Source organism: Eleutherodactylus coqui, chromosome 1, assembly GCF_035609145.1.
Source record: "Eleutherodactylus coqui strain aEleCoq1 chromosome 1, aEleCoq1.hap1, whole genome shotgun sequence".
NCBI lineage: Eukaryota > Metazoa > Chordata > Amphibia > Anura > Eleutherodactylidae > Eleutherodactylus > Eleutherodactylus coqui.
This window is the reverse complement of record NC_089837.1, coordinates 233,642,384-233,657,192: the sequence shown is the minus strand read 5'-3', so window position 1 is coordinate 233,657,192 and position 14,809 is coordinate 233,642,384. Positions and strand designations below refer to the sequence as shown.

The following is a 14,809-nucleotide window of genomic DNA, read 5'->3' as shown; positions in this document are numbered from 1 at the left end:
AATGGAATTTGAGGGAATCTTGTCTTACAGTGTTCGTGTTGTGGTAAAGATGACATGTTAACTTCATTCTGCAGGTCAGTACAATTACAGTGATACCAAATTTATATTTTTACAACTTTTAATCTCATTGAGACATCTGATGTACATCCATGTTGGATGTGCAAAGGATTTGTATGGAGCAGCCTCCAGAGTCAAGGTTGCTCCATATATGGATAGTGTTGACTGTCTTTTTTTTAACTTTTAGTCCCTATAGGAGTCTTGAACTTATGACCAATTGATCGCTTGTACGTTATACTGCAGTAAGCCAGAATTGCAGTATATTGTAATTTTACCAGCAGCCTAGTAGGGACAACTCCAGGACAACTCTTGGAGCCTTCACAAAGGCAGGCAGGCATGTGAACTCTTCACCTTCCCAACATTGTGTTGTGAACGTGCTGATAGGATGTCAAGGGGAGCCTTCCTCCAGTCAGTTGGTTAGATGCCATGGTCTTCAATGACTGTGGCAATTTATGCAGTTCTCAATCAGAGCTATCTCAAGCTGCAGTCATTGCCACATGCTAATAAATGTCAGAAACAGCTCATAGCCACCACGTATGAAGTGATCTGTATTCCTAAACCCACATCACTCAACCCCTTTTAACCTATGGTGGATATATCCATCCCTAGTGATTAAAGAGGCTTTCCTGAACTTAACTAGTAATGACCTATCCTTCTTAAGGGTCAAGGGTATAAACAGTAACTTACAATTATGACACTTAGAATTAGAATGGCCACGCAATATAATGTGGAGTACCATGGCGTGCTAAATTAATAGCGTAGTCCGCCAAACATTTGTTTAGTGGCTGCTACATCTGTATGAAAGAAGTCAAAACAAATCCACCAGACTTGCTTTATGGCGGCTCAGCCTCCAGCTACTCCTTTGTTCTGAACTATCTTCTCAACTGATTTCCGATCAATGCTACTCTACACATAAACATACACAGCATTATATCAAAATTGATTTACATTGACAAAGATTAGGTTGTATTAAAAACAAGTACATACAAGAATAGGGCGTCATCACAGAAGGGAGAAAATATACACACAAGTCGTATAACAGGAAGTCACACAAGGCAATCAATTTATGCAGCAATTATATGTATAAAGTGCAAAGTGAAAATCAAGTCACAACCTATAAGGAGCTAAAATATATAACATATGTAAATTATAAACAATTATCTAAAACTATCCTCCAGGCCTGGAGAGACAGAGATGGCCAAAGCAGTTTGTCTGATGACCTGATGCAAACTGTGCATTAGTATATATATTATTAGTCTAAGACACTACACCTGCTTTGGTTAACCAGTGCTGTCCACACGAGCAGCACTGGCCAGTCAGAGCAGCATGTAACATATTAGACTACTAATTATTACTAATACACAGGGTGCATCAGGTAGTCAGAGAAGTGGTGCAGCCATCTTTATTTCTCCAGGTCTAGAAGGTTGATTATACATATGATAAAATTGTCACCAAATGCTATATACCAATAATAAAGCAGACATATGCCACAAATGTGCCCACAGTAAATGAACCACTAAACTAGCAGTATAGTATATATTTAAAATGTGAGTGTTCTCAGCAAGTAATCTTGTAGATATGATACCTTTTAATGGTTAACAAAAAAACATGATGTTACAGCAAACATTCGAACCTACTCAGGGTTCTTCCTCAGGTTCATATATTTAGGCAGTATATATTTAGTCAGATAGCAAGAGTTTACAAAAGGTAACACAATATAACAATAAATGTAATACATCATCTCACTTACACAATGTTTACAAAGTAACAAAAAACCAATAAGCAGAAAGCTATTGGAATTAAGCCAATGAACACATCGGGGTATAGCATGTGATACATTTGAAGTACTTAAGGTACTGTCTGTACTGTCTGTCTTTCTGTATGTCTTTTTGTCTGTCTATATACTTAAATACTGTAGGCTCCAAAGTAATAAAGTGAAAAATCAGTGGTTTCATTGTTTATTCATATGTGTGACGATTCTGTCCAAACTCATAGGGCTTTTTTCAAGCTATCCATCTATTTATGAAGTTAAATACATACATTAGGTAGTGAGACTGGTGGGCTCCCTGAGCAGTTTTGGTTAATCATCCAATCAGATCCAAGCTGTCAGGTTAGACAAGAAGCCAAAATTACTGCACTAGATGGACTGACGGGCAAAGTGAAGGAAGAAAGAAAATCGTATGGCGAAAGAATAAAAAAAAGAAGACTTTCCTCATTTCCTAGTTATTCTAGAAGTCACGTCTGTAAAGTAAATATGGCATGAAATAATCCTAAATGTGTAAACAAATGTAAAAAATCGGATCAAACTAACACTTAAAATAAACACACTGCCTACATGTGTTAAATATTCTATACATCCCCAACCCCTCATTTTCTTGTCAAATGAATATTTTTCATATACACGTCAAGTCTCCCCTTGGGCAGATTGTTAGCAGTTTAGCATTTTGCAATCACAGCTGTTCATGTTAGCACCCGGCCCATAAATCCGCCTCACAGTACAGTACTTTGGTTTCATTATGGATTCAAAAGACAAGACTTTCAACTACACAGAAATAGATTCCGACATGGAGGAGGATTGTGACAAAACAAGAAGCAATTAAGCAAAAAGATTGAACTGTAAAGCATTTTCATTACAGAGTCTTGGCAAGGAGCACACATAAGGATAAGGCAAAAACTTTTAGGAATAAAATATTTATTTATAAAAAGACTAATTATTTGGATTACAAATCTTATTTATAGGCCATCTATATCGCTATTTGTTGACTTGGCGCCATGACAAAAAATATTTATCTTATGATTTTGATTAGGAACATTCTGTCTTGACTGTTTTATAGCAGAATGAACTAGAAATTTACTAAGCAATATGCTATATATTTCCAAATTATACTGATGCCAATAATTTTGTCAATGCCCAAGTATTAGCTTTTGTCATTGGTGTGTTCTGAAGTCTAAGTATACAGGTGTACAGAAGCTATTTATTTTATTTTTTTCTTTTTGATGTTGTATTATGTAATATGGTTAACACATCTGATAACTCTTACGGTATGTTCATGTTTAGTGAAAATGCTGTGGCAAAATCTGCAGCATTTCTGCATCAAAACCATATCACCTTATTAGTTTCACTCATTAGCAGCTGCCAGTGCTGTGTTTTTGATGATGGCAGCCCAAAGTATTCTAAGGCAGGGGTCCCCAACTCCAGTCCTCAGGGACCACCAACAGGTCATGTTTTCAGGATATCCTATACTAAGAACACCTGTGGCAATGTCTGAGGCACTGACAATAATTACATCACCTGTGCAATACTGAGGAAATCCTGAAAACATGACCTGTTGGCGGTCCCTGAGGACTGGAGTTGGGAAACACTGGTCTAAGGTGAGGGGTGCGCTGTAGATGCTGAAATCAGCTGTGGAAACTAAGCTGATTCCACGGTTTTTGATGTGGAAACGCTTCAGATTTTGTAGTGGAATTTTCCGCTGCGGAAAATCCACAGCATTTCCACTATGTAAAATAAATCTGATGTGAACTTGTATAGCAGCAACTTATTCTGCAGAACTTTCAGGTGATTTATTTATCACCCCCCACTCCTTTTACTGACCTTGGAAGGCTGAGTCAACTTTGAGCTGGCTACCTGAACCATGGGGGGATTGAACTTGCAACCTTCAGGTCATGAGCAAGAGCTTAGGACTCAAGTTCTGCCGCCTTAACACTCTGTGCCACATGAGGCATTTTTTTCTTATTCTGCAACATGTCAGTTTATGCTGCAGAATCGTGCTGCTTTCAAGGATTGAATTATGCAGCTGTTCCGCAAGGGAAAACACAGCTAATCTGCACCATTTAAGTGCAGGTTTGGCCACTGTGGAATTCCTGTGTAATTGTTATGGATATTACTCTGCGGAACACTCACAGCAATTCCGCCATGTGAGAAGGTGACTTACAACAGCCTTCACACAGACAGTAAACGCTGCAGAAATTCCCCTGGTGGCTAAATGCCCACCTAAATAGTATGGATTGTATTTCAGGGGCTGAGTTCCACAGCACAAATAGACATGCTGCGGAATCAGAATGCACAGCGCCTTATAAAAATGCTGCAGATTCATTGCGGAAAGACTCTGCACAATGTGAAGGGGATTTTAAAATGACATGACTTGTACTGTAGAAGCTGCGGGATTCCTTTAGTGATTCCATTAGAGGAAATTCTACAGCGTATTCTGTGTGCGCAAATGCGGCCATAGGGTATGTTCATACATAGCATATATTGGTGCACCCAAATCCACAGCCTAATTTGTGCTACCGATTACCAAATATATGTATCACATATATTAACATTAGATATGAATCCAAAATCTACAATAAAAAGTGACATTTTTGGAAGGGTTTTTCCCATTTTAATGTCACCATTAGGGGGTTATGTCCCATATAATATATTGCAAAAATGGGCTGTGGGTCTAACTATCTAAGTACCACCCAAATACTAACTGTCACTCAGTCCATTATGGCGAAAATTCACCATGCAAGTATTAGCACTGTGTATTCAGGCTACATGGATGCTAGAAAGACATGTTAAGACCTATCAATATTCAAAAATACTTCATGTGTAGCTTACTTTAATTCCGCTTCATTCATTATCAGTTTTTCTATAAAGCTTATACTAACAGCTGTTCATCTTATTTGTATTATGTCATGCAGGTCGTTCATCCATCACCACTACAACGGTTTTAGATAGTAAAAATGGATCTGTCCGCAAACCACCATTGAAGATGACAAAATCGGTCTCACAAGACCTGAAGACAACATTCAGCTCCCCAGCGGCATGGATTCTTGTGGTTGCCCTCATAGTGACATGGTCAGCTGTTGCCATTGTAATTTTCGACTTAGTGGATTACAAAAATTTTGCAGGTAGGTTCAGATTTTGGTGACATTATAGTTGTACATATGATATGAACTGATTTTAAAATTGACTCAAGAAACAAGAATTGCAAAAATGGAAACTTATTTGGAATATTGAAGCCCAGTGAATGCTGATGATTTATTATTTCTGGTTTTAGAAGCTGATAGAGGCAATTTATTTTTGTAGTGTGCTATGTATTTGCATATTTGCTAAATATTCTATGTGCCAGACTAGTTTGCGGTTCTTCTATGTGCTTGACAATTTCTTCCCACAGTTCAGCTCTACTATGTGATAAGACTTTTTCTTTTCCCGCTCTCCTATATGCTAAACCATTCCTTCTATGTGCATGAAAACCCAATCTCTAGCCCTACTAAAACATTAAGGGCTCAGTCAGACGAGCGGCGATCCGCGCGGATTTCCCTGCGGAAAAATGTCCGCACCACATGCGGACAAAAATCCGCATGACCACGTCCATTGCCACCCATATGTTCCGTCTTTAGCGGGTGCGGATTTTCATCTGCACCTGCGGTGCATTTTTTTTCCCCATGGAAATATGCGTGGATCTCCGCTCGTGTGACCGAGCCCTAAAGCTTGGATTGTTGGGCAAATCCATATTAATGAAAAATTCTGGGCTTTTCTCTTTTTTGCAAGGAAATCTAAGAGATAAAGTAAAATGACAGATCTACTAACATTTTGGGCTTGTATATATTCCAAAATAAGCAAGCCTTTGCTTTCAGAGTATTATATGGCACAAAACAATGCGGCATGTAAACACATAGATTACTGACCAGAAAGGGTATGAGTGTGCGAAATAATCACACTAACTATAGTATAAAAATGCTGTGCATGTCTAGGCATCAAACATTTTACGTAGCTCTCACATAGACAATTATTCTGAGTTATACTAACATCATGGAAAGAAATAGAGCAATAAGAGAGAAAGATATGAACAACATTGTTAATCTACAGAGGAAATGTGATACTACATAGTGCCCACTCAAGAATCAGTGGAAGTTAATCTATCGGAAGTGTTCCAGACTGAGAGAACACTCTCTAAGCTGTCCAACTGCCCACACTGGACAATCAGAACAGGGGCTGTCCACAAGGGAAAACACCTTTAATTGAAAGTTAGCGTTAAAGAAGTTAGCCCATCCCACAGACCTCCTGAGCATCAATCCAAAATCCTAAAACAGGTTTCTCAACTTAGTGTCTAAAGTTGTTTAGCAACAGCCACTTCTTGTCGGTACATCCATTATTTTGGATGGTTCTCTGTATCGGTGTACCCAGCAAAAGCACTCTAGTCAATGCGGCAACATAGCCTAATGCTGTGAGGCTGCTTCTACAGATCTCATGATGCTTCTCTGTCACATTGGGAAACCTAGGGCTAAGTCTCATGATGCTTTCAGGCCTCTCCTGTCGTATGCTATGCAGCTAGAGTCTGATGACTTCCCAGAGAAGGGGTACTCGCACTGAAATGAGATAGGGATCCTTCCAAACATAAACATACACAAAAGGCAAAAAAGTATGTTGCAAGTGCTAAGAAATATATCAACCGTAAGCATTTGAATATTGAATTGCATTATTGCTATAGTTATAATGTATATACAATTGAGGCACGCATGTAGATCAAATTGTAAGAGCCCATCTGCTAGTGACAAAGCAACCTCTTCATTGGGACTCTACATTAGTTGACTCATTTCTCTGAGGTTCTCAAAATGAACTCAGGGTAGGCTGAATTTAGCCATTACTCTTCTCTAATTAAAATCAGCCTTGGGCAAATGTGAAGGTCTACAAAATTGAGGAGCAACATCTTCAAATGTACAAAGCCGAACTTGCCAAACAAAGTGCAATAAATGTATGCTACAGCACACTGCAGGCGCCAAAAAACATTCCGACAATAATTTCTTGTAGCTTGTAGGCCTCGTTCAGACAAACGCTTTTTTTGCGCTGCCGAGCAGAGAGAAAACAGTGCTACTATAGCCGTGAAAAGATTACGTGAATGAGTGGCTTCAAGCTCCATGAAATCGTCCGTTTACACGTTCCGAGGTGCGTGCCTCATGCTTACAAGGCTCCCATGTAAGCCTATAGAAAACACGCACAATAGGACATGTCCTATCTTTGCCGAATTGTGAATTTGCACTCGAATGTCCCAACTTTCTTAGATGCGCTGATTTAGCGCATCTAAAAAAAATAGCCCATGTAAATGCTTCTATAGGAACCTATTCGCTCCTATAGAAGTGCGCTTCGAGCGCTGCTTAGCAGCGGAAAAAAAAACGCTTGCCTGAACGAGGCCTTAAGCTCAGTCACACGGGCGCATAGGCACCGTACACAGGCGCCAATGCACCCGTGTGACTGAGCCCTTCCTACAGGAAGTAGACGGCCGTACCTCAAGACGGACGTCTCTCTGCTGTGCTGAAGAAAGAACACATGACCGGCAATGAAGCCGGTCTCATGTTCTTTCTACTGGCGCTGCAGAGAGAGGTCCATCTTGAGGTACTGCCATCTTCCTCCTGCAGTAACACAAGCGCCGATGCACCCGTGTGACTGAGCCCTTACACTGTTCCACCCTGATGGTAATTTTTTTTTTCTTCAGTACAGCCACAATTATCTGTGCATGCATACATGTATTTCACCATATTTTCTGCTCTTCCAAACACAGTAATTCATAGAGGGGTAAGGGGGTGTTTCCATTGGATAACACGACGACCCAATGGTTTATTTTTAACATGGCTTTAATATGGCTAAAATTGTTTCATAGTGTTTTACCACAAAATATAGCTTTCAAACGTACTGAAGCAATCACAAATTTCTATGTTTATCAGTTACTAATGATCAAGCTAGATAGTAAGTAAAGAAAAAACAACTATTACCTAAGAACTCACTTGATGTATGAAGGATTTGTGACTTTGGGAGCACGATAAGCCATTAATAGTCATTGAAGGTCACCTGTACACTCATTTTCTTAATCATTTTGTCTATATAATATAATAAAACATAATACTCTTAATCCCCGTACTGTTATCAGTTTAGCCTAATCTAAAATAAATTCCAACATTTGAATAGAGAAATACCATCCACTTTAAACACATTTCACTTTATGATGGCTATAATTTTATAATAAATAGTAGATTAAGGAAAATAATCCTCAACTCTTTCCTCATTAATCAACATTACCTTTGCTTTAGCATTAGGCTTGTAGTTTATTATATCCGCTCATAAGAATGCTCCTGTCTTTCACAAATCTGACAGTAGGATTAATTTCAGCACAAAATGTAATAAAGTTTCTGGCATTGTCATTTCCCTATTCATGCTCCAATAATGAAATGTAAATTTGTATTTAGTGTTCACTCCATTTAATGTTTGCTACAAATACATGCCCTTTATTATTTGATTCGTCCTATATCGTGTGTTTCATTTGATGGTATTGTAGATGTGGAAATAAAGCTAAAATAAATACAGTATTATTTGTATCATTAGCTTCCTACCAGATAAAGTACTTTGGCATTAGAATTTCTGTAGCATCTGCCAACATTTTACATACCCATTAATTTGCATTTATTGATGTGTACTAAACATCTATACAAAAGACATAAAGATAATTTATGTAGGAATCAGTATATGATGTCCTTGTAATCTAGCAAAGCTACTATACAATATATCACAGCAATGGCTGCAAGCGCTTGCTTAATTTGCATTGCAATTTAGTAATTTTATATAAATAGGACTCCAAATTCTCCAGGTTTGTGTAAGTGAATTTCTGATTATACACATAAGATAGATATCGTCGAAATGCCGAGCTAGTCAGGAGTCTCTAGTACATATCAGAACCCACCAAAAATTGTCATTATTCTAATATGTATTGATAGCTTGGGGTTCATTTACACAGGCAGATAAATTGTCCATAACAAGCACTGATTGATGGAATAGTAAGTCAATCAACATGCATTTAAGGACCTTCTACACTAAGCAGTAAGTCATCATTCATGACTTACAATCATTGGTGCAAGGATTAATTTCCATTACTGTCGACAGCACAGTTTACATGGCCGTACGTACTATCGACAAACAATTATTTTTATGTACGGTACATATCAATGATGTAGATATCAGCCAACAGAGGAGCCTGTGCTTGTCTATGGTCTGATCTCTAATATGTTTACTGGGGGTCATAATTGCAAACAAAAATGTGATCATCCATTCTGTCTGTGTAAAAGGATCTTTAGTTGGCCATGATTTGCCACCGAGTGCCTGATAGCAGATCTCAGTGACCCCTTTGTTGGTTTATATGAAACTCAGCTTTGAATGTTAAACTCGAAATGGTTAGAGATGAGCGAGCATACACGCTAAGGCAAACTACTCGAGCGAGTAGTGCCTTATTTGAGTACCTGCCCGCTCGTCTCTAAAGATTCGGCTTCCGGCGGGGGGTGGGGAGGAACGGGGGGGGGAGCAATCTCTCTCCCGCTCTCTCTCCCCCACTCCCCCTGCTTACTCCCGCAACTCACCGCTCACTCGCGCTGGCAGTCGAATCTTTAGAGACGAGCGGGCAGGTACTAGGTATAAGGCACTACTCGCTCGAGTAGTTTGCCTTAGCGAGTATGCTCGCTCATCTCTAGAAATGGTAGATTTAAAAAAGGAAAGTTTTAAATAAACCTATTCAGTATGATCTCAACCTTTGATAAAATTGTTCTTTCCGCACTGGGACTTTAGAAATGATCTACTCTTTAAGGTGCTTGACTTTACTGTTCAAAAAACAAAATATAAAATTTATAACCAATGAAACTCATTTTATCAGTGCTAAAAAAGTTTTCGATATTGATGTAAAAGGTTTAGAAAGGTTATTTGAGAACTTTAAAATGAGTAAATATTATTCCCCAGCCGTGAAAAAGGTAGCAGACGTCTTGCATAAATCATCAGTGATACTTCCTATACAACGGCCTCATTAGGAGTATTGTAGACTGGTAGGGAGATTTCATATACTAAAAATATAGAGGTCTGGCAGGTCCAAGACTGGGCAGCAAAAATAGCAAAGAAAGGGAACGATGACTAAAGCCTTTCAATGTGTTGCAAGTTTATCATATAACACACCTAGAGGAAGATATTGTTCTTAAGAATACAAACTCAAGCACATAATCTAAGCCTGGGCAAAGACAGCAGGTTCAATATAGAGCCAGAGAGGTTAGAATAAAAGATAAAGTATAGATACATGGTTGTTTTTTTATGTCATCGTATTTAAGTTTTTTCTACAATACAAGAAACTGCAATCTGCATTAAAAAGTGTTACCCAAGAATCAGAGTTTTAAACCTGCATAAAAATGGGGACTACAGTATATTTGCCATTACATTTTTCACTTGTACTGCACTGCTCGTGCCATTGGGTCTCATTGATTTGTATTCACTCACATAACCATATAAGTCCAAATGGTTCTATAGAAGCACTCATTTTTTTTTGTTCGGGGGAGGGATTCATTAGAATATCACTGACCTTTGCTATGAAGAATCCAGTTATATATCTAGTTTCCTTCAGGTTAGTGTTGTGCATTTTTTTTCCTTTTGACAGAGTTCATCATGAAGAATATATATTTTTTTATAGATTGGACAATTATGAATGTGATAATTTCACATCTTTTTTTTGTGTAGATCTTTTTTCTATTTTAACAATGGGCTACATTTAAAAAAAAAAATAAAAATAATATTTTTCATTTTTTGTCATAATAAAAAAAACTTTATTTAATTAATTTCAACTTCTTTTATGTCCCCATATGCGGCTTGAACAAGTAATAGTTTGATTAATTATGCATTATGCTGCTTTACTTCACTATTGCAGTATATTGTATTTCAATGGGTATTCTATTAAGCTGTACAAAGGCAGGGCTTAATAGGCAACAATACATTGATGCCCTGAGGGCCTTTACAAGGTCACACGCTAACATTATGCACAAGACATTCTTGCAATCTCATTGTCAGAGTGCGATTCGGAAGGCAGATCTCTCTCCCTCTGTTGGACTATTTAATTGACAGCAGCATTTAATTTAATGATTAACAGCTTTGGTTAGAGTTATCAACAATCGTGGCCAATGCAGCTGAAAGTCAGCTTTCAATGACAGCTGACACCTGCCATTTATAAAGTAGGCTAGGCTCCTGAGCCAACTCCAAACAAGCCCTATCCCTATCCTTTGTACATGTATGTCGGATGCTGCCAAGGGGTTAAAGGGGTCAGCTGATTCAGAAAATGCATTTCTAAATAACTAGGGTTAAGGAAGTTTACATTATGGGATTGGAGTCCCTCATTAAGAACCCCTGTCTATTCACCAAAGCAGAGAGAAACAATCTTTTCTTGCTCTGGATGACCTAACATGTCTATGAATTTTAAAGCGAGTCCTTTGACTTCTATAACCAAAATATCCTATGATGAATTTAACAGCCATCTTTTATACAGATGTTCTCCACTATTTTATATCAAATGCCAGGAGAAACATGCTTGAGATCTAAAAGTTACATTTTTTGTTTCTTAGCCTGTGTCTGTACATACCTGATGTTGATAGATTCTTTCCTTGATACATGAACAGTTAGAATACTGCCACAAAAAGCAGAACTGGATTAAAAATGTCATTGTGATAATCACTACCTGTTGACAGCTTTAATTTTCCCTGCAGTTATTGTTTTCATTTTGCCCCTGTGATATGTGCCTGCACTCTATGCTTAGATGAGCATCCTCCCCAATTTTAAAATGGCATTGGCACAAACACGTCAGCAGTCATTTTATATTTATTATGGATAATGACAATGGTCTACAGTGAATTTTGATACTGTGATTGGGTGTTTTTAAATTTTGACTACATATTGACAACCAGTTTTTTTTTCGGTTTTCTGCTTAACCTCTGCCGGCTTCATTTTCTGTCTACTTACTGACCTGTCCTTATGCCACTAGCTCTACCCCGGTCTATTTATCAGGCTTCACAAACTGTATCTTCTTTGAGGAGGTTATTTCATCATAGACAACTCCATTTATTTAAACTTGAAAGACCCCAAGCACTGTTGATTTTGCCTGAGGTTGATTTGGCTATGTAGGAATTTCATTGCAGCAGGAAATTTAGCATTATTTTGTGACAATTTTCATAAGTGGCTATACTTGCAATAGATAGACAGTTTGAGTCCACCAGAGTGAGAATCATTGCTTGTCAGTTAATTTTTAATGTAGTTTATAGAGAAAGATTGTTTAAACTAGAACAATATGGGAAGGGAAGTGAAAGGCCAGGTAAAAATATACAGCTAATTAATACATTTGAGAACCTTGTTATTAGAAGTGGAAAAGAAGAACAAAGACAAAAAATTCAGAAGGAAAGTAGAGGAGCAAGAGACACCGATCACAAACTAAAATGTTTTTACACCAATGCACAGAACAGTGGGAAACAAACAAGGAGAATTGGAGCTCCAAACACAAGAAGAGAAATATGATGTCATAGACATCACAGAAACTTGGTGGGATGATACACATGATTGGAATACAAGGCTTGAAGGATACAACTTATTTATATGAAACAGACCTAAAAAAAGGGAAGGAGGGATATTGTATGTTAGGAAAACATTCCTCTGCACAGAGATTCGAGCTTCAAAGAATTGTAGTTCTGTAGAAACGGTTTGGGTAAGAATACAAGGAGAGAACAACAGAAAGGACACCATTGTAGGCATTTACTATAGGCCACCTGGACAAGCAGAAGATATTGATGAACTCTTTCTACATCAGATGGCCAAGCTCTCAAAAAAGCATGACATAGTGATTATGGGAGATTTTAACTATCCAGACATTTGTTGGGAATCTCTCTCAGGCAAAAGTAATGTATCCAACAAATTCTTATCCGCTCTTGATGACAACTTTATCTACCAAAGATAGAAGAGAAAACAAGGAAATCTGCTATCTTGGACCTAATTCGTACCCACAGGGAGAAATGGTTGAACAAGTAAGGGTGGCTGGGTCATTAGGAGGCAGTGATCATGCTATCCTTGAATTTTGGATACAAAGGGGAGCAAGACCTGAGAAAACTCAGACCTCACGGTTGGATTTCAGAAAGGCAAATTATTGAACTTAGAAAGAGGGTAGGAAGAATCCAATGGCTGGATGTTCTTAAGGACGTCCAAGAAGGTTGAGAAATATTGCAAAATGATATTTTCAAAGTACAATCCTTTACAATCCCTAAAAGAAGGAAGAATGGGAAGCATTTAAAGAGATCAGGATGGATGAACGCAGCACTTGCACACATGTTAAAAAGTAAGAAAAATATGTTTAGCAAATTGAAAGAGCGGGAATACCTAAAGAAGAATATAATGCGGTCTGCAAAAAACTGTAGGGCAAGTGTCAGAAAAGCTAATAATGGATTGAGGCTTGCAATAGAGGCCAAAAGCAATAAAAAAGGATTTGGGGGTATGCCAAAAGCAAAAGAAATGTAAAGATGCTATTGGATGCTTACAAGATGAAAATGGTGAATTGGTTAAGAATGATGTTGAGAAGACTGAACTTTTAAATTCCTATTTTGCATCTGTTTTTTTCTGAGGAAGTAGATGGAACATCAACTGATCTTCCCTGTGCTGTTGGGGGAATAAAAGAATGCAGACTATCTATAAGAAGAGAAATGGTGAGTGAACACATAGCTAACTTAAATGAATTCAAGTCTCCATGTCCAGATGAATTACATCCTAGGATACTAAAGGAAGTGGCCGAGGTAATTGCTGAACCACTCGCCATAATCTTTGAAAATTCCTGGAGAACAAGAGAAGTCCGAGAAGATCAGAAAAGGGCAAATGTTCTCCCTATCTTCAAAGAAGGGAAGAAGGTGGATCCAGGAACCTACAGGCCTGTTATCCTGACTTCTATACCAAGAAAGATCTTTAAACAAATTATTAAACAGCATGTATGCAAGTACTTGGATCAAAATGGAGTAATTAACCAGAGCCAGCATGGGTTTGTAACAAACAAGTCAAGCCAGACTAATTTAATTTCCTACTATGATAGTATCACTGACTGGGTTGATCAGGGAAATGCGGTAGATGTAGTTTTTCTTGACTTTAGTTAAGCATTTGACATATAGTATCTTATACTATACTTATTGAAAAAATTACCAAATATGGGATTGACAAGACAACTGTTAGGTGGATTCACAAGTGGCTGAGTGATCCAACGCAAAAAGTGGTCATAAATGGCTGCACATCCAAGTGGAAGAATGTATCAAGTGGGGTGCCACAAGGCTCTGTCCTAGGACCAGTCTTGCTCAACATTTTTATAAATGATCTGAAGGAGGGAATTAATGGCCAACTGATGAAATTTGTTGAAGACACAAAGCTAGGAGAGATAGCTAACACTAGGAAAGAGAGAGAGTATTCAGAAAGATCTAGAAAAGCTTGAACAGAGGGTGATGACTAACAGAATGGTATTTAAAAAGAAGAAATGCAAAGTCCTATATCTGGGCAAGAAAACTGAAGAAAGCACATACAGAATGGAAAGATTGGGGCTAAACAGCACATGTGAAAAACACTTGGCTATACTAATAGATCATAGACTGAACATGAGTCAACAATGTGATGCAGCAGCCAAAACGGGAAACACAATTCTGTCATGTATTAGGAGAAGCATATAGAGTCTAGATCACGTGAGGTCATTATCCCCCTCTACTCTTCCTTAGTCAGACCTCATCTGGAATACTGGGTCCAGTTCTGGGCATCCCACTTTAAAAAAGACATAAACAAACTGGAGCAAGTTCAGAGAAGAGTTACCAAGATGGTGAGCGGTTTGCAAATCATGTCCTATGAGGAACAGTTAAAGGATCTGGGCGTGATTAGCTTGCAAAAAAGAAGTCTGAGAGGAGACTTAAT

At 38.1% G+C, this 14,809-nt stretch overlaps 1 protein-coding gene across 26 annotated transcripts in view; it reads left to right on the top strand.

The window, feature by feature from the left end:
* TRDN (triadin) overlaps window positions 1–14,809 on the top strand; it is a 630,780-nt gene that overhangs the window by 39,515 nt on the left and 576,456 nt on the right. For all 26 annotated transcript variants that reach the window (XR_010793132.1, XM_066606567.1, XM_066606610.1 and 23 more), the window contains exon 2: window positions 4,744–4,953. Coding sequence is in view for 25 of the 26 variants with exons in the window: in XM_066606567.1 (XP_066462664.1) it covers window positions 4,744–4,953 (210 nt within the window). In the remaining variant the exon portion in view is untranslated. The remainder of the gene's footprint in view (window positions 1–4,743; window positions 4,954–14,809) is intronic.